At 42.4% G+C, this 23,062-nt stretch overlaps 1 protein-coding gene across 3 annotated transcripts in view; it reads right to left on the bottom strand.

The window, feature by feature from the left end:
- DEPDC4 (DEP domain containing 4) overlaps positions 1-23,062 on the bottom strand; it is a 56,886-nt gene that overhangs the window by 14,163 nt on the left and 19,661 nt on the right. For all 3 annotated transcript variants that reach the window (XM_029599737.1, XM_029599739.1, XM_029599738.1), the window contains exons 3-6: positions 18,218-18,635; positions 17,374-17,522; positions 16,524-16,713; positions 12,144-12,370 (exon numbers count right to left, since the gene is read on the bottom strand). In XM_029599737.1, coding sequence (XP_029455597.1) covers positions 12,144-12,370; positions 16,524-16,713; positions 17,374-17,522; positions 18,218-18,635 — 984 coding nt within the window. The remainder of the gene's footprint in view (positions 1-12,143; positions 12,371-16,523; positions 16,714-17,373; positions 17,523-18,217; positions 18,636-23,062) is intronic.

Genomic DNA, 23,062 nt, shown 5'->3' with positions numbered 1-23,062 from the left:
AAATTTACTCTATTGGCATAACGAAATCCATTTAAAGCGAAAAAATTCCCCACTCCTAGAAGAAAAAAATGAGAGAGGAGGAGACAGAAAATTTAATGGGAGCAAATAGGAAATAAAAATTTTAAATTACCACTAGCACGTTACAGCACGTTTCTATCTTACTGAGTTAAGATGGCGAGTTTCCTGGCATCAACAAATTCTTTCAATTGGTCAGATGTAAAAAATACAAAACGATCATCTCCCTTTGTTACATAGCATTTACAGGGAAAAAGAAGTTTAAACGAATATCCCAACCCAACAAAAACCCTCGACGTCGGGTCTAAGGAAATATTTTGACAGGAGAATCATAGAAATTAATAGGATATTTCCTAAAATATCTTTCCATGACCAGGTTTAAATCTTTAGCGGCAATAAATGATACTAACAAATGTTCCTCTATCGATCACCTCAAGAGTTGAATTCTCCAAGAAATTTGTCAAATTCCCTTGAAAGGGAGCATTGTTGGCATTCCTCGGTGCTCTTGAGACCGGGAGAAAAAAAAGCATGTGTTAACTGAAGGTATATTCTCTTCATTGAATTCCAACTTTTCACAAAAAAATTTCTTTAGGGTTGTATAGGGTATATCCCCAACTACCCTTGGAAAATTAATCAAGCGTAGGTTTAAATGTCTGGCCTTATTTTCAAAATGTTCCACACGTCTTGATAGCAGCAATTAAGGACCGAGATGTCCTATTTTGAAATCCTGAAAGTTTTTTTCTCTCTCCTCCAGTCCCGTAACTTTATTCTTCAAAATATCAACCTGGTTCTGTAATTCTATTGATTTTTGAGAACAGTGTAAATTGGTGCGATCCATCTTGTCATTTAAAGAATTTAAAGCTGTAGCCATCCCAGCCATCAAGTCCCATATAGCATCGAGTGTCACAAGCTCAGGGCAAGTTGGAATATTAAATAATTCACTGCTGGGACCCAACTCTGCGTTTAGTTCTCTTTCTATATTCCCATCAGTACCTGAAGTTCCCGCAGGCGCTTGTCCTTCCACTGGACTCTACGTCAATGGCCCGGGTTCCACACCAACAGGAATCCACGGTGACCCTTCTGCATTGAGACCAGCTTTGAAAACTACCGGTCCTGCACTCGGCATCACCGCTTCCGCCCTCTGAGCCGGCAGTTGCCTCAGCTCAGGGCTTAGAGACGCCTCTCCTCTGCGGGCGGAGTCGGCTCTCCCACGCCAACCCGTGCACCAGTTTCCTCGGCTCTCTGAATATTTTGTGCTGGTGAGTCCATGATTTTTGTAATCTCCTGATGTAAACTTGAGGGAAAAGTAACTGACGGATATGTCTGTACTTTTCCCTTTCGTTTGGAAGGCATTTCTATTTCCAGGAAAACAATCAATTGCTTACGGAGTTACTCCAACTCATGTACTCTCCGTGTGGCCATCTTGGCTCCTCCCCCCGAAAATCCTTTTTGCTTTACAGATTTGAACTGAAAGTCTTTAGCCCCTTGAACATTTTTTCATCATTTGTTACATCAGTGCATCAGACTTGCAAGCATTTAAATGAGGATTTTTTTTTCTGCTCATCAACGCACTATACTTCACGCCTTAAAAAAAACAAACCAAAAAACAAAAAACCCCCCGCTTTAAGTATTTAAGATTACCACAAAAGTATAAAGTGAATTGGATGCTATTCCAGACATGTTTTTATTTCTCGTTCATTTTCTAAGGAGCTCTGGAATACATATTTTTCACTTGCCAGTTGTGGGGTAGATATGTGAGGCTACATGGAACAAACACTCGTTTAATGCATTTTATTGCAGGCTATAAGCCAACAAAAAAATTGAAGTGTAAGATTTGTGGACCCTTGCTTCTGAGGCGAGACAGGCTCTCACCGACAGCTGGTGGAGATACTCTTGGGGAAAAAAAAATGAGACTGATAGGGACTTCACCTATACCAACCCCTTTCCCCTTGGGTTGAGACCTTAGGTTCCGGGAGTAGACAGGTCTTAGGTGAGAGACTCTGGCAATAGTGTAGGCGTCGATCCAGGGCTAGACTAGGGTCAAAGGCAGGCGGCAAACAAGAAAGGTCAGTGTCCAAGCAAGGGTCAGATCCAGAAGTTAGTCTCCGAAGAGGTGAGGAGATGAGGCAAGGCTTGGCTGGAGAGACAAGGCAAGACCGGAACGCAGGAACAGGAGCAGCAACACACACTACACTTCCCAATGTAGTCGGCCTGTTGCTGAGGTGGTGCTAGGGTGCGCAGCTGGGCCTTAAGTACACAGCCATATGACGTCAGCGAAAGGTGCCAGCTGCCATGGTTCCTACTGTGGCCCTTTAAGAGGTGGTACAGTGCACACATGCGTGTGCACCAAGACAGCCTACAGAGGAGAGAGGAAGATGAGGCAATAGTGGTGTCTTGCCACGACTAGCTCGCCGGGTGTCTCCCCAGCAGCGAAAGAGCGAGTAACCTGCGACTGGCAATTGTAACAGTACCTTCCCTTCTGGTTCTGGATCAAGTGGCGATGAAATTCCCATATTAATAAGGGGGCTTAAAGGATGGCTCCTGGCTCCCATGAGTTTTCCACGATATGAGATATTACAGCTTATTGTGTCTTCTGTGAGAGTCTAGGATTTCCTGTACCTGGTAGTCAGAGTCTTCTTCCGAAGAGACCTCCACAGGTTTGGGAGGTTGTTGAGAAGGCCAAGAGAGGAGTAATGGTTTCAGTAAGGAAACATGGAGCACATTATGGATCCTTAACATGATGGGAAGTTTGAGTTGGTAAGTAACAGGACCCATTTGAAGCAGGACTGGGAAAGGGCCTATAAATCTGCATGCCAAACAAAGAGACAGAACTCTGAGATGCATTGCTGTTTTTGGATGTGCTGGGCAAAGCCTGGAATAGTTTGGAGTGAGATGAGGTCTGCAGAATCCATGGCCTCAGCAATCTGTAAGATCTGTGGTGAGATTGGCTCAACCTATGGAGAAGGCCCTCTAGGCTCTCATCTATACCAACCCCTTTCCCCAAGGATTGCGCCCTTGGGTTCAGGGGGCTGGCAGGTCTTAGCGAGAGCCTCTGTGATTATAGCATAGGCATCTATCCAGGGCCAGACTAGGGTCAAAGGCAGGCAGCAAACAAAGATTTGTGACCAGGCAAGGGTCAGAGCCAGAAGTCAGTCCTAGAAGTGGAGAGGATATGAGGCAAGGCTGGGCTGAAGAGATGAGGCATGGCTGAAATGAAGGAATAGGAGCTATTCTTCACAGTGTAGACAATCTGCTACTGAGACGAGGCTAGAGAGTGTGGCTCAGCCTTATATATCCAGCCGTGCGATGTCCTTGGTAGGCTCCAATAGCCCTGGTTCCCGCTGTGGACCCCTTAAGAGGTGGTGCAGCATGCACGCGTGCACCTAGAGGTAGCCCAGGGAGGAGAGATGAAGAAGAGGCAATTGCGGCATCTTGCTCCTTCGCCAGGCGTCTCTCCAGCGGTGAAGGAGTGAGTGCTGCTGGTCGCAGGTAGGCCCCATGACCAGCAAATGTAACATGAACGTTTTGGAAGGGGGTATTAACTTTCTATAGAGGAAAATTAGTTCTTACCTGTTAATTACCTTACCTGTTCTTACCCAAGCCAAAACATCAATCAGAAAACGGGCCATTTCGACTGCTGGTCCACACCAATGGAATGCGTAACCCCCCCGACCTCAGACGAGAATCTTGCCCTTCTGTCTTTAAAAAGAGACTTAAAACATGGCTTTTTAGCCAAGCCTTTCAGGATACCTAATCGCCCGAGGACCTGCAAGTAGTCCCAGGCTGTTGGCAACGGCAACGAGAGCAGATTCCGAATCTGGGCGATCAACTTGAGGGCCCATACATGAGGCAAGAAGACCTCGCCCACTTGAGTGTCAAAGCAGGCTCCCAGGAACTCTAACTCCTGGGAGGGCTGAAGATTGCTCTTGGAAAAATTCACTATCCACCCGAGGGACGAATGCCGTCTTCCAGGAACTAGGCCTCCCGGCCTTATCAGTATCATCCGGGTCCCAGCATTGGCCTCAAATGAAGTTCTTCGTAGGTGGCAACGTATAGGCAAGAGCGGGTGAAGACTCTGCCGAAACTCCGAGGGTTCTGTGGCAACGAAAGACACATGAGGACATTGAGAGGACACTGAACAGACATTAGGTTCTATTGGTAGCCGGTTTCTTATCGGCACAGGCTGGGATACGAGGGTCTCTCTCATTCATTTAAATGCTGAGGTGGCGTGTGCTCATACCTTATTGGTTTTCAGCTCTGAATGTTCGCGGTTTGTTGTTTCTTGAGATTAGTTAGCTCCGGGGGGGGGGGGGGGGGGGGGGGAGTGCGCACTGATAGTCTTGATGATATTTCCTCCTGCATACAACAAAGGTCTGTGAGGTTTTACCAGGCAAGCCTATCTGGGTTTAGGGTTGGGAGGAGGGAAAAAGAGAGGGAGGAGATTAAGCATGTTAGCTTTATCACCAAAGGGTCATGCTGATATTTTTGACAGGGGGGGGGGGGGGGGGCAGAGGACATGGAATTCATCCTTAATGTTTTTTGCCTTAACTCTTACTTACCTAATAAGCAATCTTGATGCTCATTATTGGAGGCTTGTTCCTATGCTTCTAGAGTTTAAATTTCATAAATTTCCATGACAACTTTTAAAATATGCTCTTTAAATGTAAAGGGCTTTAGTTCTGGCTCCATGAAAGCCTGATACTTCACTTTCAATGCGTATCCAGCATAGTTCTCTGCTTCAACGGCAGGGCTGAAGAAAAACTGATACTTCACACATCCAGCAGAGCTCTCTGCTTCAACGGCAGGGGAGAAGAAAAAAGGGTTCGCACTCACAAAGCGGGGAGTAGCTGGCTTGTTACGGCGGTTACTACCCCAAACCAAATGTGCCTGATACTTCACTTTCGATGCATATCCAGCATGGCTCTCTGCTTCAATGGCATGGGAGAAAGACTGATACATCACGCATTTCCAGCATAGCTCTCTGCTTCAACGGCAGGGGAAAAGAAAAACAACCAATAAGGGCTGTATAACATAGTCTGGGTAAAACAAATAAGCATGGGTGTAGCTTGCTTATTGCGGTGGGTTACTACCCCTAACTAATCAAGCTAGACATTTCACTTGGATGCAGCTCCATCACTGCTCTCTACATTAATGGTGGGGGTGGAAGGGAAATAGAACCAAGAGCTAAGAGAAACAGATAAGTATGAGAGAAAAAAATGTGTGAGGCTTGCTGGGCAGACTGGATGGGCCGTTTGGTCTTCATCTGCCGTCATTTCTATGTTTCTATGTTTGTCTTGGTGCAGGAGGCGCATTTGAAAGCCTGATATGATCATTTAATGCGCTCAAATGAGTTTCCTTAACAGTACTGGGCTGCATGCTCTAAGTCTGCTAAATATACAGGCATAGGCATTCGCCTCCATAAGGATTTTATATTTGAGTTTCAAGATTGTTACAAAGATCCAGGAAGCCGTTTTTTTACTTTTGCTCATCAAAGTGGAAAAAGAGATTTATACTCTGGTCTCCATATATGCTCCTAATACACAACAAAGCCAGTTCTTCCAGTCCATAAGCACTATGATTTGAGAAAAATCTGTTGCATCTCTAATAATTGGGGGAGATTTTAATGTCACTTTAAATCTTACTATAGATAATTCTCCTAGCTTTTCTTCTGATTCTCAGGGAGGACAGAGTACTCTGAAGCATCTTTTCTTTCAGGCTAATGTGGTGGACGTCTGGTGCTCCTGTTCCCCCAAATCTCGCAATTACACCTTTTACTCCTGCCCACAAAAATCATATTCAAGGATAGATCTAATACTAATAGACAAGGGTTTAATAGAGCTACTTCTACTGATTTCGAACCAATAACGTGGTCGGACCACACTCCTGTTTGGTTTACAATTCAGTTCCATAATTATGATACAGGGCAATTATTTTGGAAATTAAATGATAGTTTGATTACGGATAAGGATTTTCTAGGGCAAATTCAGAATCATATTTGGTCCTATCTTACTATTAATGATACTCCAGATGTTTCTCCCGTTAAAGCTGTTTCGCGTAGTCATTTTATAGCCAAAGTGTCTTATGAGAAAAAATGTAAAAAGAGATAGCCCGGGAAGAATTGAACCTAAGATCTCAGTGCTGGAACGCTGCCATAAGACTTCATTTTCATCTCAAATTTACCAAGAGTTACAAACCTGTAAAACAAGGTTGACCGAATTAGATGCTACATTGATAGCTCACAGTTTAGAATTAGTAAAACAGAAGCATTTTGAGGGCGATAAAGCAGGCAAATTACTGGCTAACAAGCTGAGAGGGCAATGTAGTCAGAATAGTGTGGTGAAAATTAAAGATGAAAATGGGAATCTCTTAACCACAAATCAGGATATCAGACAACGATTCCTGCAATTTTATTCTGGACTTTGTGGTGCTAAACTTTCTATAACACCAGAGGCCATTGATGCCTATTTGTTAGAGGTTTCTCTGCCCAGATTGACTGAACAGCAATGAGATTGGCTGGAACATGAGATTTCCCAGCTAGAGGTTTTACAGGTCATTAAGAAATTTAAGCCCGGTAAATCTCCAGGCCTTGACGGACATTCAGCACGGTTTTATCATGCAATGACGACTAGTTAGCCTTACCATTAACAAAGATGTTCAACGCCCTTAGAGAAGGGAGAGCTCTTCCTTGCTTCTCTAACATGGTGGGGTATTATGATTATAGCCAAGTCAAGCAGAGACCCAGTACTTTGTGGGTATTACAGAACGATTTCATAATGAAACCTGGACTTGAAAATACTTGCCAAGATCTTTGCTGATAGACTTAAAACTATTTTACCTTCCATCGTCCATCCTGACCAATCAGGATTTGTTACGGGCCGCATGGCATCTGATAATGTTTGCAAAACAACAGATGTTATCCGGTGGGAGTGTAAGCAAAAAGATCCCTTCATGTACTCACAATAGATGCTGAAAAAGTGTTTGATTTAGTTCATTGGCATTTCCTCTTTAGAACGTTAGAGAAAATGAAATTGGACCCTTTTTCTTGCATGGATAATTAAGCTTTATGACCATCCCAAAGCTTTCATTAAAATAAAAGGGGTTAGTCAAATGCCAGAGGCACGAGACAGGTTTGTCCCCTATCACCATTACTTTTTGCAATTTTTTTAGAACCTTTTACTACGAGGATCAGAGCTAATCCCATGATCTATGGTATCACAGTGGGGTCCTTTTCTTCGAAAATGTTCCTGTTTGCAGACAATGTTTTAATTTACAGTGTCTAATCCTATGGTTTCTTTGGGGGTAACGGTTGAAGAGATGGTGAACCCAGAGACTGAATTAAGTTTATCTATCAATTGGGAGAAATCAAAGATTTTAAATTTCACACCACCAGTTGCTCAAGTTAAGCTATTAAAATCTAAATTTTCCTTTAAATGGCTGGAAAGCCAAATCAAATATTTGGGAATACACACTGGAAATTCACAAGATTTTTTTTTCAATTGAATTATCCTCCTTTGTTGTCCCGGATATATAAGGACTTGGAAGAGTGGGACAGATACCATATAGCCTGGTTAGGTAGAATTGCCATAATTAAGATGAACGTTTTAAGAAAAATTTAAAAACATGGCTCTTTAAAAAAGCCTTCACTAAAGAGTGTGGAGGGTAGAGAATGAAAGTACAGGGTAATGCAGATGAGAATGAATTTACTCAATCCTACATTTAAGAAGTAATATCTCAAAGAGATAGTAACTCAATAATATACCTGGACTTGACCAACATTACTCAAATAATGATTTTATTTATGAAATTGTAACCAAACTTTATTGGCACCTGTTAGAATGTACGATATCCTACATTTACTTACCTTAGTCTATGTGCCTATTTGTAAACCGTTGCGATGGTATAGAACTTAGCGACGGTATAGAAAAGTTTTTAAATAAATAAGTAAATACATAGAATCTGCTATCTTTTTCAAACCATAACTTATGCAGTTCCAAAGCCAGTACTACAATGCTGGCAAAAGAGGTTTCTTCATTTTATTTGGAAAGGGAAGCCACCTAGGGTTGTTAAACCCTAAGAAACAGGGAGGCTTAGGAGTACCCAACTTAATTTGGTACCACATGGCATCTCACCACAGGGTAATTATAGATTGGCATAAAAGGCAGCTCATTAAACCCTGGGTTTCTTTAGAGCAGGCGATCTGGCAACCTAAGAAAACGTGGAGGTCTCTCCATTAGATGCCTAATTCAGTATTGCATACACTTCAGGGCTGACAGGCATGGAAGAGTTTATTGAGAGGGCAGCGGGATTTTTATCTTAGTTCTTTTCTAATTGGTAATGTTGCTTTTGCCCCAAGCCTTATATGGAAACAGCAGGAGATTTATTGCATAGAACATGTGTGGGGGGGGGTAAATAGTCCCTTAAGTTTCCTAGAACTTCCAGATAAGGAAGCTTTTGCATATTTACAGATTCGGCCTTTTCTCTCAGATATCTCCATCACACAAAACTTTGCTCAAGGAGTGTCCATGTTTGAATCATGGTATAGAAATGCGTATAAAATGGGGAAATTACTATCTAAACGTTATATCCTATTGAGTAAGGCTCTCTCTCCTCTAAACAGAGCTATATCAAGGCCTGGGAGCAGGACCTGAGGATCCCTTTTATCTGAAGAGGATTGGAGAAATATTTTCTCAGCAATGGGGAAGGGGTTTATTGCCACTAATTTAAATGAAAAGGGATATAAAGTGTTTTTCTGATGGTATTACACCCCTGTCCATTTTCACCGTTTTTCTTTGATAACTTCAGATAGATGTTGGAAGGGGTGTGGAGAGCTTGGAATCCTTTTTTCACTTGTGGTGGTCATGTCCTCTCATTCAAGCTGCTTGGAAAGCAGTTTCAAATTGGTTATAAGGAATTATGGGATTGACTTTTACATTGTCTCCTTTGCAAGCACTGCTTAATGTACCCATACCAGAGAGGGATATGCTTCAGCAAAAACTGGTGATTACAAGTCATAACAGGTGCACATTGCGAAATAGCTAGTTATTAGCGATGCTCACAGGTTCCTTCTCTACAGGGCTTGTTCCCTAGAGTGCATAACTTGTATAGTATGAATAAGATTACAGCTTTCCAACGTAAAATTTTATAAAGTTTGGTCAGCTTATGTTCAATGGCGGGATTCTAACATTCCAGAGAGGATCTCTGGGGCTAGCTTTCTTCCTGAGGTTTGAACTTGTAGGATACACTTTGTAACAGTTTAACTACCTCATCCTCATGGGGATATGACAACAGATATGCTCTTAGGTGTCATTTTGGGTTGCTCTTAGGCAATGTACTTCTGGTGATTAATATTTACTGTTGCTCTTTGGGGCATGGAGGCTTGGGGGGGGCAAGGGGTCAGTTATTACCTACTCAGTTAAATATTAAAGACAGATTGTGTGTCAAGTTGCATCAAGCTTATTAATAATATACTAAAACATACTAAAATGTCTTTTGCACTATTTCTTTATATATATGAACCATGTTTGAATTATTGCTGTTTTCACTTTGTCTTTAATAAAAATTGTCAAATTAAAAAAAAAACAACCCAAAAACGAGAAGTCATGGGATGATGGTGAAAGGTGGTAGACTCAGGAGTAATCAAAGGAAATATTTCTTTACAGAGAGTGCAGTGGCTGCATGGAAGTGGTGGAGACTTGAATTCAAGAAAGCATAAGATAAACACCGAAGGCATCTAAGGGATTGGTAAAGTTTGTAAAGCCGAATAGTTGTGTGGATGGGCAGACTATGTATGCCAAATGGTCTTTTCCTGCTATCATGTTTCTGTGTTTATATGAGATCCATCTGTGGCAGGGGTCAGGAACCTTTTTGGCTGAGAGAGCCATAAACGCCACATATTTTAAAATGTAATTCCATGAGAGCCATACAATATGTTTAAAACTTAAATACAAGTAAATGTATGCATTTTATGTAAGATCACACTTTTAAAGTACAATAAGTCTCTGAAAATATTACACCAGGCCTTAAGACACCAATACATCTCCTATTAGGAAAACGGATCAAGTCAGGCTGCTATAGAGTCCTACACAGAAACTACACGCCAGCAGAAAACCTCACCTGAATCACATGCTGTCCCTCACCTAACATAGAATAAAGAGACCAAAACGCATAACAAGAAGCATGCAGACAAAAACTGAATTGGAAACTGCAACAAGCCAGAGTCTCTGAATGCAGTGTAACAAAGGAAAAAAGAAACATCACCCATCCTTATAAAACAAATCAAGAAATATAAAATCATCAGCAGTAAAACTGTACTAACAAAAAGAACATATTTCGAAACAGCTGATGAGTGGAATATCCAATAATTAAAAACTCATATAAAACATTTCCAGATACCAACTAAATATTTCAAAATAGCAGACACAAAGACCCAGTAATGAAAAATAATAAGGATACAAACATTTTTTTGCTATGCATACCTGGGAACGTTTGATATCCAGGTGTCCTGAGATTGTTCTGAATTAGCAGGAGGTGGGGTGGTTTGCTTGGAACTTTCTCCTCTCTGTCACATACCAGCGCTCTCTCACACTGGCTCTCAATTACACACCTATACACACATGCTCTCAGTCACTCACATATACACATGCTTTTTCTCTTTCACTTATATAGGCTCTTAATTACACATTTACACACATGCTGTCTATCTTTTCACACACACACAGGCTTTCAATCACATAAATACATGCTGTCTTTTTCTCTCACACACAGACTCTCATTCACATGCTTACAAACATGTCCTCTCTTTCTCTCATTTACACACAGGCTCTCAATCACATACTCACATGCTCCATTACCTAAACCAGCTCTCAATCACACACAGACACACATGATCTCTCTCTTACTTATACACACAGGCTCTTAATCATACATACACATGATTTCTCTCACACACAAAGGATCTCAATCATACACACATACTCTTGCACACAAACAGGTTTTCAATCACAAACTTACACATACAGGTTCCTAATGGTAAACTTACATTCATGCTCTCTCTCTTTCACATGTACAGGCTCTCAATCATTCACATACATGCAATCTCTTTCACACACACACAGCCCCCCCCCCCCCCCCCGCGGGGCCCGGAAGAGGAAGTGGAGAGTATCGGGTGCCTGCGCGGCAAGAAGAGGCCACGCTAGTGCGCTCTGCATCGGCCCGAAGAAAAGACTGCAGCGCGGCTCGGAGGAAAATGAAGAGCTTCAACCGCGGCCGATGGGACTCCGCCTCCGCGAGGGCTGAAAATCAATAAATACATGCTGCTGCCGCGAGTTCCCGGGGTGAGGGAGAGAGAGTGAATTGCTCTCTCTCCCTCACCCCGGGAACTCGCAGCAGCCTCCTCCCAACGCTAACCTCTTCATTTTCAGCCCTCGCGGAGGCGGAGTCCCATCGGCCGCGGTTGAAGCTCTTCATTTTCCTCCGAGCCGCGCTGCAGTCTTTTCTTCGGGCCGATGCAGAGCGCACTAGCGTGGCCTCTTCTTGCCGCGCACGCACCCGATACTCTCCACTTCCTCTTCCGGGTCGCGGGGGGGGGGGGGGCGGGAAGAAGAGAGCACGCCGGTGCCGCTGACTCCAGCTGTCCTGCCGCGTTCCGCCCGGGCTGACAGCATTTTAAGCCCGGGCGGAGGAGGATCGGGGAGCAGCTGGGTCAGCGGGAAAGTGTGGCGACTGTCTGCGAGCCAGATGCAGCCCTCAAAAGAGCCATATCTGGCTCGCGAGCCATGGGTTCCCGACCCCTGATCTGTGGGGTCTCAAAAGCCCAAGTAAACATGAACTTTGAATAAAGTATCCAGTTTCCTCCAGGACCAAAATGGCTACTATGACTTTCCACAAACTTTTTTTTTCTTTATCCACTGATAATACTTTTTCAAAAGCTAATGAAAAAGAAACATGTAGGATGTTAAAATGTCTGGCTGCAAATGAGTACAGATCAAACAGTAGAAGATAAATCTGGGAATTTTTCACTTAAAAACAAACAAACCAGTAAAATAAATAAAAAGAACCTGCCACATATAATTGTTTCTAATTTCTTAAAATTTACAAATAATCAAAAGGATGTTGTAATTCATGCTTACCTAGAAGTTCAATGATTCCCAAATGAATATCGAGATAATGGCTGTGGAGGAAAGGTTCCCTTTCTTGGTTGTAATGTTTTGCTAGAACATCAAAGAGCATTTTCTTGTGTGCGTCTACTTCGGTCTTGTCCTTAGTGTTCTGAGGTAGCTGCTGACTGAGCATTACTATATCCTGGTCAGGGAAATATTCCAAGCAATCAACAGCTGCGCAAAGCCACCTGTCAAGTCTGGAAGAAAGAAGATTACAATGTGTCAGCCTGGTCCCAGATTCTTTAGTAGCAGTCTTGTAAAATAAGTCAGTCATTTAAATAATAAAAAATTAACAAACAGAATAGCTATTTTAGAAGACTTGTCTTTGACTAATTTAGTAAATTAGGCCTTTCATGACTTCAAAGGAAATAGGGAGAGAGGTCTAGAACACTGACACTGTGTGCCTACCTAGCATGTTGGTAGGTAGCTTATCTGTAACAGATTTAAATTAGCGCAGTTCACCATGCGACTGTGACACTCAGCAGTATACTGTAATGATTTGCTGTTGCCTTCTGGGGCCTGCAACTTCTTGGTCTTCCCAGGTGCTCAGCCATTCATTACCCAGGTCTGACCCTGTTTAGCTTCCAAGATTTGATACATTTAAGTTCTACCAGGGCAGCAATGTTGAGGCTGTCTAGTGCAGTGGTTCTCAACAGGTGTGTCGGGACACACTAGTGTGTCGCCAGGTCACAGAAGGTGTGTCGCAGACCCAGCAGAAGGCTGCTCTTTCCTCATCAGACTGGACAGGAGTTGGCTGATTTCTCCTTTATTGGGTATGAGAGAAAGCTGCTTTTGCTTCCTTCTCCTTTTCCCGACCCAGTGGGAGATTATTCCCTTCTCTTTCACTCATATCAGTATGAGATATCACCAACTCCTGTTCATATGGGCCTGGTAGGACACCAACTTTATCTTCCTCTGCTTGACCTGGCAGTGAGGTTTCTGATGTTCTCTTTACCCCATGGGGCCTGTACATAAAAACAGAAGCAAGAGGAAGAGAGGTGCGTGCTCTATAGATCCACTGCTGCCTTCCACTGCTGCTGCCTCATCTTCTTCCTCTCCTCAACGCTTCTTGCTCTCATCTGCTGCTGGTAAAGTGGAAGGGAGACTCTGGATTGGATTTATGCTGGCTGGGAATCAGGAGGAGGGGGAAATGTGCTGGGCAGGAAGGCCTTGGGAGATAGGGAGTCAGGAGTCTGCTGGGTAAGAAAGGGTGGGGAAAAGGAGGTTGGGGTTGTTGGATAAAAGGTGGAAAAAAAGAGGGGCTGGGGGCTGCTGGGCAGGGAGGAGAGTTGGAAGTGGAGGGAGAGATGGAGGTGTGGGACCTGCTGGGTTGGGGGACAAGGGAGGTCAGCGGATGCTGTGCAGGAAGGGGTGGGAAAGAGGGATGCTGGGTAGGGAGTGGGAAGGGCAGGGAGAGTTGAGCAGGGGAGAGAGGAGGCACAGGGAAGAGGAGGCAGAAGTGGGGGGTGGGGGTCAGAAATGTTGGACAGGGATATGAAGATGTGAAGGGACGACTGAGTAGCTGGGAGAAGTGAGGGGTGATGGGGGCATGGAGGGGAGTGACAGGGTACAAGAGGCATTTCTTCTATCTTTGAACTTTGCTTAATGTAGGAGGAAATATATTTCTGTTCCTAGTTCTCCAGTTTTGCACTGCATACAGGTCTTCTTGGGGTTTCCATTCCAGTTTTTATTTCTGCATTTGTAATTTGAGGTATTTTATTCTAAATTAGGTGAAGGTAGGTCTGTCTGTATTCTGTATGTGTGTGATTGAGATGAGGTACTTTACTATAAGTAGGGATTTGTATCAGTCTTATTTGTTGTATTTTCTCAATATGCCATTGCACTGGTGGTGAACTACTCCCTTTTTATTTCATGGAGTTAGTGCTGCTTCAGTATGGCAGGTTTGATAAACATGTACAGAGTGGGGTTTGTTTGTTTTTTTCCAGGTTTTGTATTATTTTACAATGCACCTGGAAGTAGAGGCAGTTAGTGTTGCTCTTATTGAGATGACACCAGAATCAGAATATCTTTTTTGGATGGTGTATGTCTTAGTTCTGCTCTGCACCCATTGTTAGGAAGAGGGAGATTCCTGTGGTTGCAGAGTATATGCTTATATTTAATCCCATGATGGTCATGTGTTCAGTGTGTCATGCATGTGTGCGTCATCTCTCAGGTGTGTCCTGATAGAAAAAAGGTTGAGAGCTACTGGTCTAGTGTGAGTCAGTGAATCTCTTCAGCTTCAGTGGGCTGCATTATATCAGCTGGCCCAAGCCTTTAAAGATGCCTACAATCCTGTCAGAGAATGTTGTCTCTCAATGGTTTTGAAATCAGATACTGGAGTCCAATTTTAAGTTCAAATAATTTGTTTACTTCTCCAAAAGTTTTAACACACGCCAATACCTCAACATGCATTAAATGTATCGCACTCGAGATATTTTCACATTGAGAGAGAGAAACACAGACAAGACTCTCTTTATAAGGCTCTCACATAAATAAACTATATCTATACCACTGGAGGAGGGTCAACTAGTAACTTGTGGTGAGGTTTTGGTGGTGGTCTAGGGCTTGGGGGGCTATCAAGCTAGGTCGAGAGTATAATGTACAAATCTCATCTTTTGTGTACCTTTCCTCACTCCAAATCGCATCAAATCTTCACTGATGCGTACTGTGCTGTTCGTACCTCCAACTATACATGTAAAACTGCCGCCAAAAATTCTAGACCACCACCAGAACCTCACGTTACTAGTTGACTTCTACAGTGGTATAAAAAGTTGACTAATGTGTGCCTCTCCAAAGGCTCTCTCTCTACTTACCTACTTACTCCATTCCATACTCTCCCCTCTCGTACCTGAAATGGGATTAGCGATTTTTTAGTGCAAATCCCGTTTCAGGCATACTGCACAGCATAACGCCAGGAAAAAAGGTGTAGTTATTTCCAGCATTAACACACGCAATAACGTGCGTTATGCTATTGCATGCAATGTTAAACATCCCTCATTTTCATAAATTCCACCAAAACTCCATTTTGACTAAATTTTTAAAATTTGCATACACATCTCGATGCATTATTTATCGCAGGTGTTATGGCCCTAACGTGATTTGATAAATGGCCTTGCAAAATTGTTGGGTTTTAGCAGTTTATATGAATTAAAAACCACACAGAGCATCTCTCTAATCTAAAGAATGATTAACAAAGAAAGTGGATCAATTACCGGTAGAAGAGGAAAAATATGTAGAAAAACTTGTACACCAATCAAAGATCACTTTAGCTGCCCAGGTAAACATATAATCTTCCTTATAATTTTTTTTTGCTTTGTTATTTTTTTTTTTTTGTTTGGTCCACTTTTGAATTTTGTGCTTTTTCTTTTGTCTACATTGGAGTTCTTGGGGTTGTTCTGGTTTTTTTTTTTTTTTTTAGTTTTGTCTATTTTTTTGAGCTTTCTTGCTTTGTCTATCATTTCTGGATTTTTTTTGTTTTGTTTTGTCCACTTGTTTTTTTTCTTGTTTAGTTCTGATTATTTTTTCCTCACCTTCTAGCCTCGCTTTCCTGCTATTCCCAACCTATGCTTGCAATAAGCATCTCCAGGTTACAATGGCTCCTTCCAGGATGGATTTGCCTACCGCAACAAAAACAGTGTTTCCCAGGCCTACCTGCCTACTGCATTGAGGATTGCTCTCCCCTGGGCCTCAGCTCTCCACAGCAGTGACAGCACTCTTCAACTTATGCCCGCTTCAGTGGAACGCTTCTGGTATGATCCAGTGCTAGGTACTAGGAGCTAATTTTTCGGTGCCCAGGTGATTTGGCATCTAGAAATTTTCCACTTCTGCTACCAGTGTTGAGCACGATAGACACTTACATGTCAACATTCATGCATAAAAATACAAATTCTTCTGAAAGTTTAGTATACATTCCATGGTGCTACCAAAACACTTTCCCCTTCTTCCTTTTGGACATATAACTCCAAAAATCATATACAGTAGGGGTAACTAACTGCGGTTCTCAACTTCCACAAAAATGTCTGGGTTTCAGGATATCCACAATCTAACCCAGTATGGCAATTCTTATGTTCTTAGGATATCCTGAAAACCAGGTCTGTTTGTGGCTCTTAAGGACCAGAGTTGGCCACCTCTGATTTAGGGTTTCCCATGTAGTTATACTGTGCCCAAACCAAATTAGTTTTTAAATTTCATATTGACCAGGTAAAAAATAAATGCTCTACAGCAAAGCATTTGAGAAGTTATAGGTAAAATGTCTCTCAGGACCAGACCCATGCCTACACTGTAGTATTTCCCCAATTATAAGTATAAAAAGCCAAGTTTTCTGTTATATAAAACATTCTTAGTACTAACTCAGGTAAGTTTAGGCACTGAGTGACCTCTCTTTCCACAAAAGTATTGGAGACAACAAGATCATCTTCTCTGATAACTTTTTTTCTCTGATCAGTCTTGCTTGGAGACTCTAAAATATTCTCCAAAATTGGCAGGTGGATTAGTTGAAGAAGGCGTACCAGTATCTGTTGCTTCCAAATGTCATCCACAACTTGGGAGAATGAACAAACAAAAGTCAGAATAAGAAACAAAGTTTATTTGGCTAATACATACTTTTCCCTAATATAACATTTTCTCAGTTGATTAGGTGCTTACAGTGAATTCAGTGCAGCTCAAATTACAATAAACGTTTTCTTGCAAATCTCTGGACATAGCAAAGTAAGCCAAGCAGCATATTTTCTGAAGTAATGCTGAACTACTATATCTACCACAAATTAGCCATAATTTATTTATTTATTTTTAGAAAACATGCCTTGTACGACATGCATAATTTGTTTTGCCTTTAAATAGGTGTAAAAATAACTGCATTCATGGCTAGATCATATCAGATTGCCAACAAGTTGAATGTCAAAGGACCCCTAGTGCATAGATAGGCATGTACTTCCTAGTTCATAAATGCAACAGGACAAAACCAGGATTGCTGAGCCTGGCCCTTAGGACATGGAATTTGTGAGCAATCAGCCTATTACTACAGTGTACTGTACTTAAGATGTCAGATCTCAAAAACAGTTCAGTGACTGTTGGGAAGTTTCTTAAACTTCTTTTATTCAAAATTAGCTGCCTACAGTTCAGGGGAACTTCTAACTTGTAAGAAATGAAAAACACATCTTTCAGTAGAAGGTTGCACCAGTCCATAAAGTTCACTGCTCACCTTTCCTTGAAAGCTGGTGAGATGGCACGTTGAAGGCAATGTCTGGAGGTAAAGATGGATGCAGACTAATTGTTTGCAGGAGTTCCTTTACACTTTTATTACCTATTTCTAGTGCTAAAGGATTGGAGATTGTTATGGCATTCTCTGTTCTGTTTAAAAAAAAAAAAAAAAAAAGAGAGAGAGAGAGAAAGGATGTTAACTAAAGAATAACTTCCACCTTCTGTCTCTGAAAAGACTGCTTTGAGAACATGTCTTGAAACAATCTATGGTAAATCAAAACATTAAATATGTCTTTAAAAAGTCCCTACAAAAAACATTTAAACCTAAGTAAATATCATATAGTTTAGCATAGGTCAGGAATAATAATCTCAGCTCGACAGACTCTCCTGAATAAACTGATGGTCTGGACTGAGGTAAGAACATAAGAAATTGCCATGCTGGGTCAGACCAAGGGTCCATCAAGTCCAGCATCCTGTTTCCAACAGAGGCCTAAACCAGGCCACAAGAACCTGGCAATTACCCAAACACTAAAAAGAACCCATGCTACTGATGCAATTAATAGCAGTGGCTATTCCCTAAGTAAACTTGATTAATAGCCATTAATGGACTTCTCCTCCAAGAACTTATCCAAACCTTTTTTGAACCCAGCTACACTAACTGCACTTAGAATCCTTTTTTCTTAAAACAGACCACTTCAATTCAGTTGAAATCTCAGAGAGGTAAGAGCACATTATGATGTCACTGAGCATTTTGAAAGCTGCTCTGTTATTGGCTAGTGTCTGTGGTCAAACAAGGAAATGAGGCATTACTAAGGATTCACACATCTCCTTGTTTCTTTACAAACCTGGACAATTTGTTCGCCTTCATGCCACGTCTTTCACTGGGTGAGAAATTCTTAGTGTCTCTTCTTTTCGGCAAAACAGGAGACAAACTGCAATTTAGAAATCTGTACAGGCTATTGTTTGTGTCTTCAAATACCATCTCTCTTTCGCTTCTAAATAGCTTTGCTCCAACTGGCTCAAACACATTGTGATCCATCAGAGCTTGGCAAAGCTGGACTCCTTGCAGCCGAGAAATGTCACTGCTGCTAAGATATATATTTTGCATCAAATGACTCAGCACAACATCCACAGCATCTGATCCAGTAAAGCAGTTACTGTAGGTCCTTAGATGCTGTCGTCGGCGCTTTACTTCCACCTGAGTACGAAGAGTCTGGATGATGCTGTTCCACAGTTGAGTGGCTTGGAAAGGACCAGAGTACCCTGAAAACAAATAGACATTAAAAACAATTTTGACTGATTAATGCATGATAAAGCACTATTCATTAATTACATTTTAGCTTACACTAGCAAGGGAGGCATTTTAAATGATCTGCCGTGAGTTGACAAAGTTGTAACATTTTTTACCAAGGAGAGAGGAGTTGCCCCCATTTTCCTACTCTTAATTGACCCCTGATCTGAAACAGTGTGCCTTGAAAGAAACTTCCCATCAACCACCATGACCAGCCCTATGGCCAGCAGGGTTTTCTATCTTCAGTCCCTCCCCTGGCTCAAATCTGTCACCCTTACAGCATGCCCAAATCCTGAAGGATATGTTAGCCAGGAAGTACCATTATGAGGGGTGAGCAAAGGGGTGTGCAGGGTAGGGCTCGTATTATGTTGTGCTTTTGATTTAGTCTGTAAACACGCAAGCTTGAAATGGAAGGGTGCACCAAGAGCAACCCTTTTCCAGAGTGCCATTTCGGTGCAGCGACTGGCCTGGGGCCAGAAGACACACACCATACAGTCAGCCCAAAATTTTCAACTGCATATTGTTTTAAAAGCAAGTTTGCTTACTGGAAACAGTGTTTTCCGTAGATAGCCTGCTATCTACGGAAAACACCATTTACTGTAAGTAAATTTGCTTTTCTCCTGTCGAAAAGCAGGCTGAATTAGCCATGCTGTCTGGGAGTCCCCTGCTTAGGGTTGTGTCCCACACACTGACGTATGCTGAAGTAGGGGGGTGCCATCCCCTTGCAGAGGTAATTGATCATTGTGTGCTCAACCCGCAATGGCTGTCGACAACCTCATTTTCTTGTAGAATACTTTAACACTGCTGAACCCAGTGCTGCGTCAGAAGAGGTCAAGACAGTAGTGCAACATGAAATTATGTAGAGATGACCAAGCGGCTGCTTTACAAATATCCAGCAATGGTACCACATGGAGATGTGCAATTGAAGCTGCCACGGCTTTCACTTGATGTGCTTTGACTGGATTTGAAAGCTCTGCTGACCGCTTTGAGCAACAAAAGTGAATGCACTGGGATATCCAATTTGACAAAGTCCTCTTTGCAACCAGTAGACCTGGCGCAATTGGGTTGAAAGCCACAAAAGGTTGAGAAGTTCTATTCTCTGCATGTGTTCTTTGCTTGTAGAAAGCCAAAGCCCTTTTACAGTCTAAGATGTGAAGCAGCTTTCCCTCTCATTTTTATGTGGTTTTGGGAAAAAAGTTAGTAATGTGATGGTTTGATTCAAATGGAAAGCCAAGATTATCTTTGGTAAGAAGGAGGGATGAGTTCCCAAGGTAACTTTGTCATGGTGAACCTGTACATATGGAAGGTAATGAACCAGGGCCTGCAGCTCACTGACCCATCTTGCTGAAGTTACTGCAACCAGAAATACTACTTTCCAAGTCAAATATTTCATATGGCTACTATCCATGGGTTCAAAGGGTGGGAACATGAGCTGCTCCAAAACCAAAAGGAACTGGAAGTTTTGTCATGGGTGGTCTCAGCTTCAAGATCCCCTTCATGAAACGGATTGAATGGGTGATGATATGCTGCTATAGCACTCACATGGACCCTGACAGATGCCATTGCCAAACCTGCTTGGGAAAGTGTATGCAAGTACTCCAGTAGAATTTCCAATAAGCAGGAGAATGGGTCTATTCTCTTCTCATCACACCAAGTCGTATAATGTAGTCATTTGCCTTGACAGTTTTTTCTTGTGGAAGCCTTTCTAGCAGACACTAAAATATCTTGGATTCCTGCAGATAACTGAAGGTGGTCTAATAACATCCTTTCAATCTCCAAGCTGTGAGATGAAGCAAGGGGTGCAACAGTGTGCCCCCTTCCCGAGTTAGCAGATCCATGCTGCTTCCTAACAAGTTATTGAGGAGTGATGGATAGTTGAACTAGGTAGGCGTACCAAAGTTGTCTTGGACACGCCGGAACGATGAGGATCAGGGCCGCAATGTCTGCGGTGCATTTCTGGATCATCTGGGATATTAGTGGTATCGGGGGATAAGAGTATTAGTAAAGTCCTTCTGTCCAAGTAATGAGGAATGCATCCTGGGTGAATCGCTCCTGGCTTGGATTTCCTGTTGTGTATCATCACAAAGAGGTCCATGCATGGGAGGCCCCATGCCGCGAAGAGATCGTCCACTACCCCTTGGTTGAGAGCCCATTCGTAGGGTATGGAATATCCTGCTGAGTCTGTCTGCTTCAGTGTTCATGATCTCTGGGAGATAGGTTGCTTGCAACGAGATGGAGTGTGCCTCTGCCCATTCCAGGTTCTGAATCGCTTCCTTGCAGAGGATCAAGGAACCTGGCCCTCCTCCTTTGTTTATGTAAAACAGTGTGTAGTACACAGAGCTCATAGGTAAACAGATATAGTGCTAGAGTTAAACTTGCTTGATACAGGGACAGGGCTGTACTTAAAAAATGCTTGATCACAGAGGAACAAAAGGAATAATGCAAAGTCTGGAAAATGTGTAAGATCTTCCTGTGTAAGCTTTGTGACTGCATGGCTAAGTAAACAAATACCAGTGTTGCCTTTAAAATGCTTAATGCAAAGCAATGTATGTCTTAAGCTGCTGTGAGCTTGTTTGCAGTAATTAGTAATGATCTCCTGCTCTATGTACCCCATGGCAGGAAACAGTGTGCTATTTAAAAATACTTTCTAATATTGTAAACAAAGGGGGCAGGAGAGTGAAAATGTTTTTATGGTTCTCCGATCATTAACATAGTTGAGAAAGAGTAAACTGTGAATAATTGTGCTGGAGGGGTTAAAAATGGCAATAGAAGGCAGACAGACGCCCAGTCTGTATAAAGGTTGGAGACAAACAACAGGAAATTAAGTGAAGACTGGCCAATGAACCTGAAAACATAGCTGGTCATGTAAAGCATTTCCCAGTGCTGGTTTCCCAGATTCCTGTTCCCGTGCAGTTACTTCACTTGCCTAGAGATTCTGCCTGCAGTGATTGCCTCCTAGAGCTGATTTTCTCAGGGAAGTAATTTGCCACCAATTTGTACATAGCTTAGCTTAATTAGTTCTATTCAATATGCTCTTTATTACCATTTATATTTTGTTATGCTCTATTGTAATCTATTTTATTATTGTTAAAAGAAATATATTACCTTATTATAGCTAAGAGAAAATATAACCACTTTTTACCTATAATTACCCTCTCTGAGTATTATTGCTATTTATATAGGAATATAATAGACAGGAAACGAGGGGAGGGTAGATGAATGATTGATCAGTTCTTATAAACTGGTCATGAGGGATTGCAAGGGCATACACAGGAACCCCCCACCAAATGTATACAAGATTGGGCAAAACCTGAGGGTTCTTTGAACAAATATCCAAAACACGTTGCCACCTGGTTGTCAGTGTCTATCATTAAGTCCTTTCCCTGAAGATGGTCGTGGAACGTATGGAGGGCATTCTTTAATTTCTATGGGAGATTTGTTGGGTTCTCTCCGACAGCATCCACAGACCTTGTGTCTTTATGTGCCTCAAATGAGCTCCTCAACCCCTTGTTATCGCATCCATGGTCAAAACAAGTTGATACACCGGGTTGCGGAAGGGGGCCCCCATAGAAAAGATTGGTGGGGCAGCCATCATGAAATGTCCCTCTTCATTGCTTGGGTCAGTATCAACCTTTTGGATAATGGCTGAGTAAACTGGGACCATTGGGCTTTGAGATCCCACTGTAGGAGACACATATGTAGCAGAGTGTGTGGCACCACATATATAGCTGCCGCCATGTGGCCCAGAAGGGTTAAGACGTGATGTGCCGAGGGGTGTGCACAGTATTGCTAGAGTAAGAAAGATTTGAGCTCTGTGCTCTGGGAGGAATGCTTTACCGACGATAGTGTTTATGCTTGCTCCTATGAACTGAAAAGTTTGTGCCGGTTGAAAGCTGGATTTCTCATAGTTTATTATGATTACTAGACCTTCTAGACAATATAGTGTGTCCATCAAGTGTGTCTGAAGAGTAGTCGCCTCTGATGATACCAAAAGCCAATCATCCAGTTAAGGGAACAGTTGAATTCCCTTCCTTCTCAGGTGGGCCACCACTAAACATTTTGTGAAAATTCTCAGGGCGGAGAATCCAAAGGGGAGAACTTTGTAATGCTACTGCCGCGTATTAACCTGGAAACACAGGCAGCGCCATGAAGAATGGTGTGTTAGTATGTGGGAGAAAGCATCCTTGAGATTCAGTGAGCACATCCAATCGTTGGGTTGCAGGAAAGGCAGAATGGATTTGAGGGATGTCATTTTGAACTTCGCCCTTTGAATAAACTTATTGAGGGCCCACAAATCCAAAATTGGGTGGAGTCCCCCTGTTTTCTTCGGATTAAGGAAGTACTGGGAGTAGAACTCCTTGATGCATCTGTGTGGAAGCACCGCTTGAATTGCCTGTTG

This window comes from Rhinatrema bivittatum, chromosome 4, assembly GCF_901001135.1.
Source record: "Rhinatrema bivittatum chromosome 4, aRhiBiv1.1, whole genome shotgun sequence".
Lineage (NCBI taxonomy): Eukaryota > Metazoa > Chordata > Amphibia > Gymnophiona > Rhinatrematidae > Rhinatrema > Rhinatrema bivittatum.
This window is presented reverse-complemented; position numbering and strand designations above follow the sequence as displayed.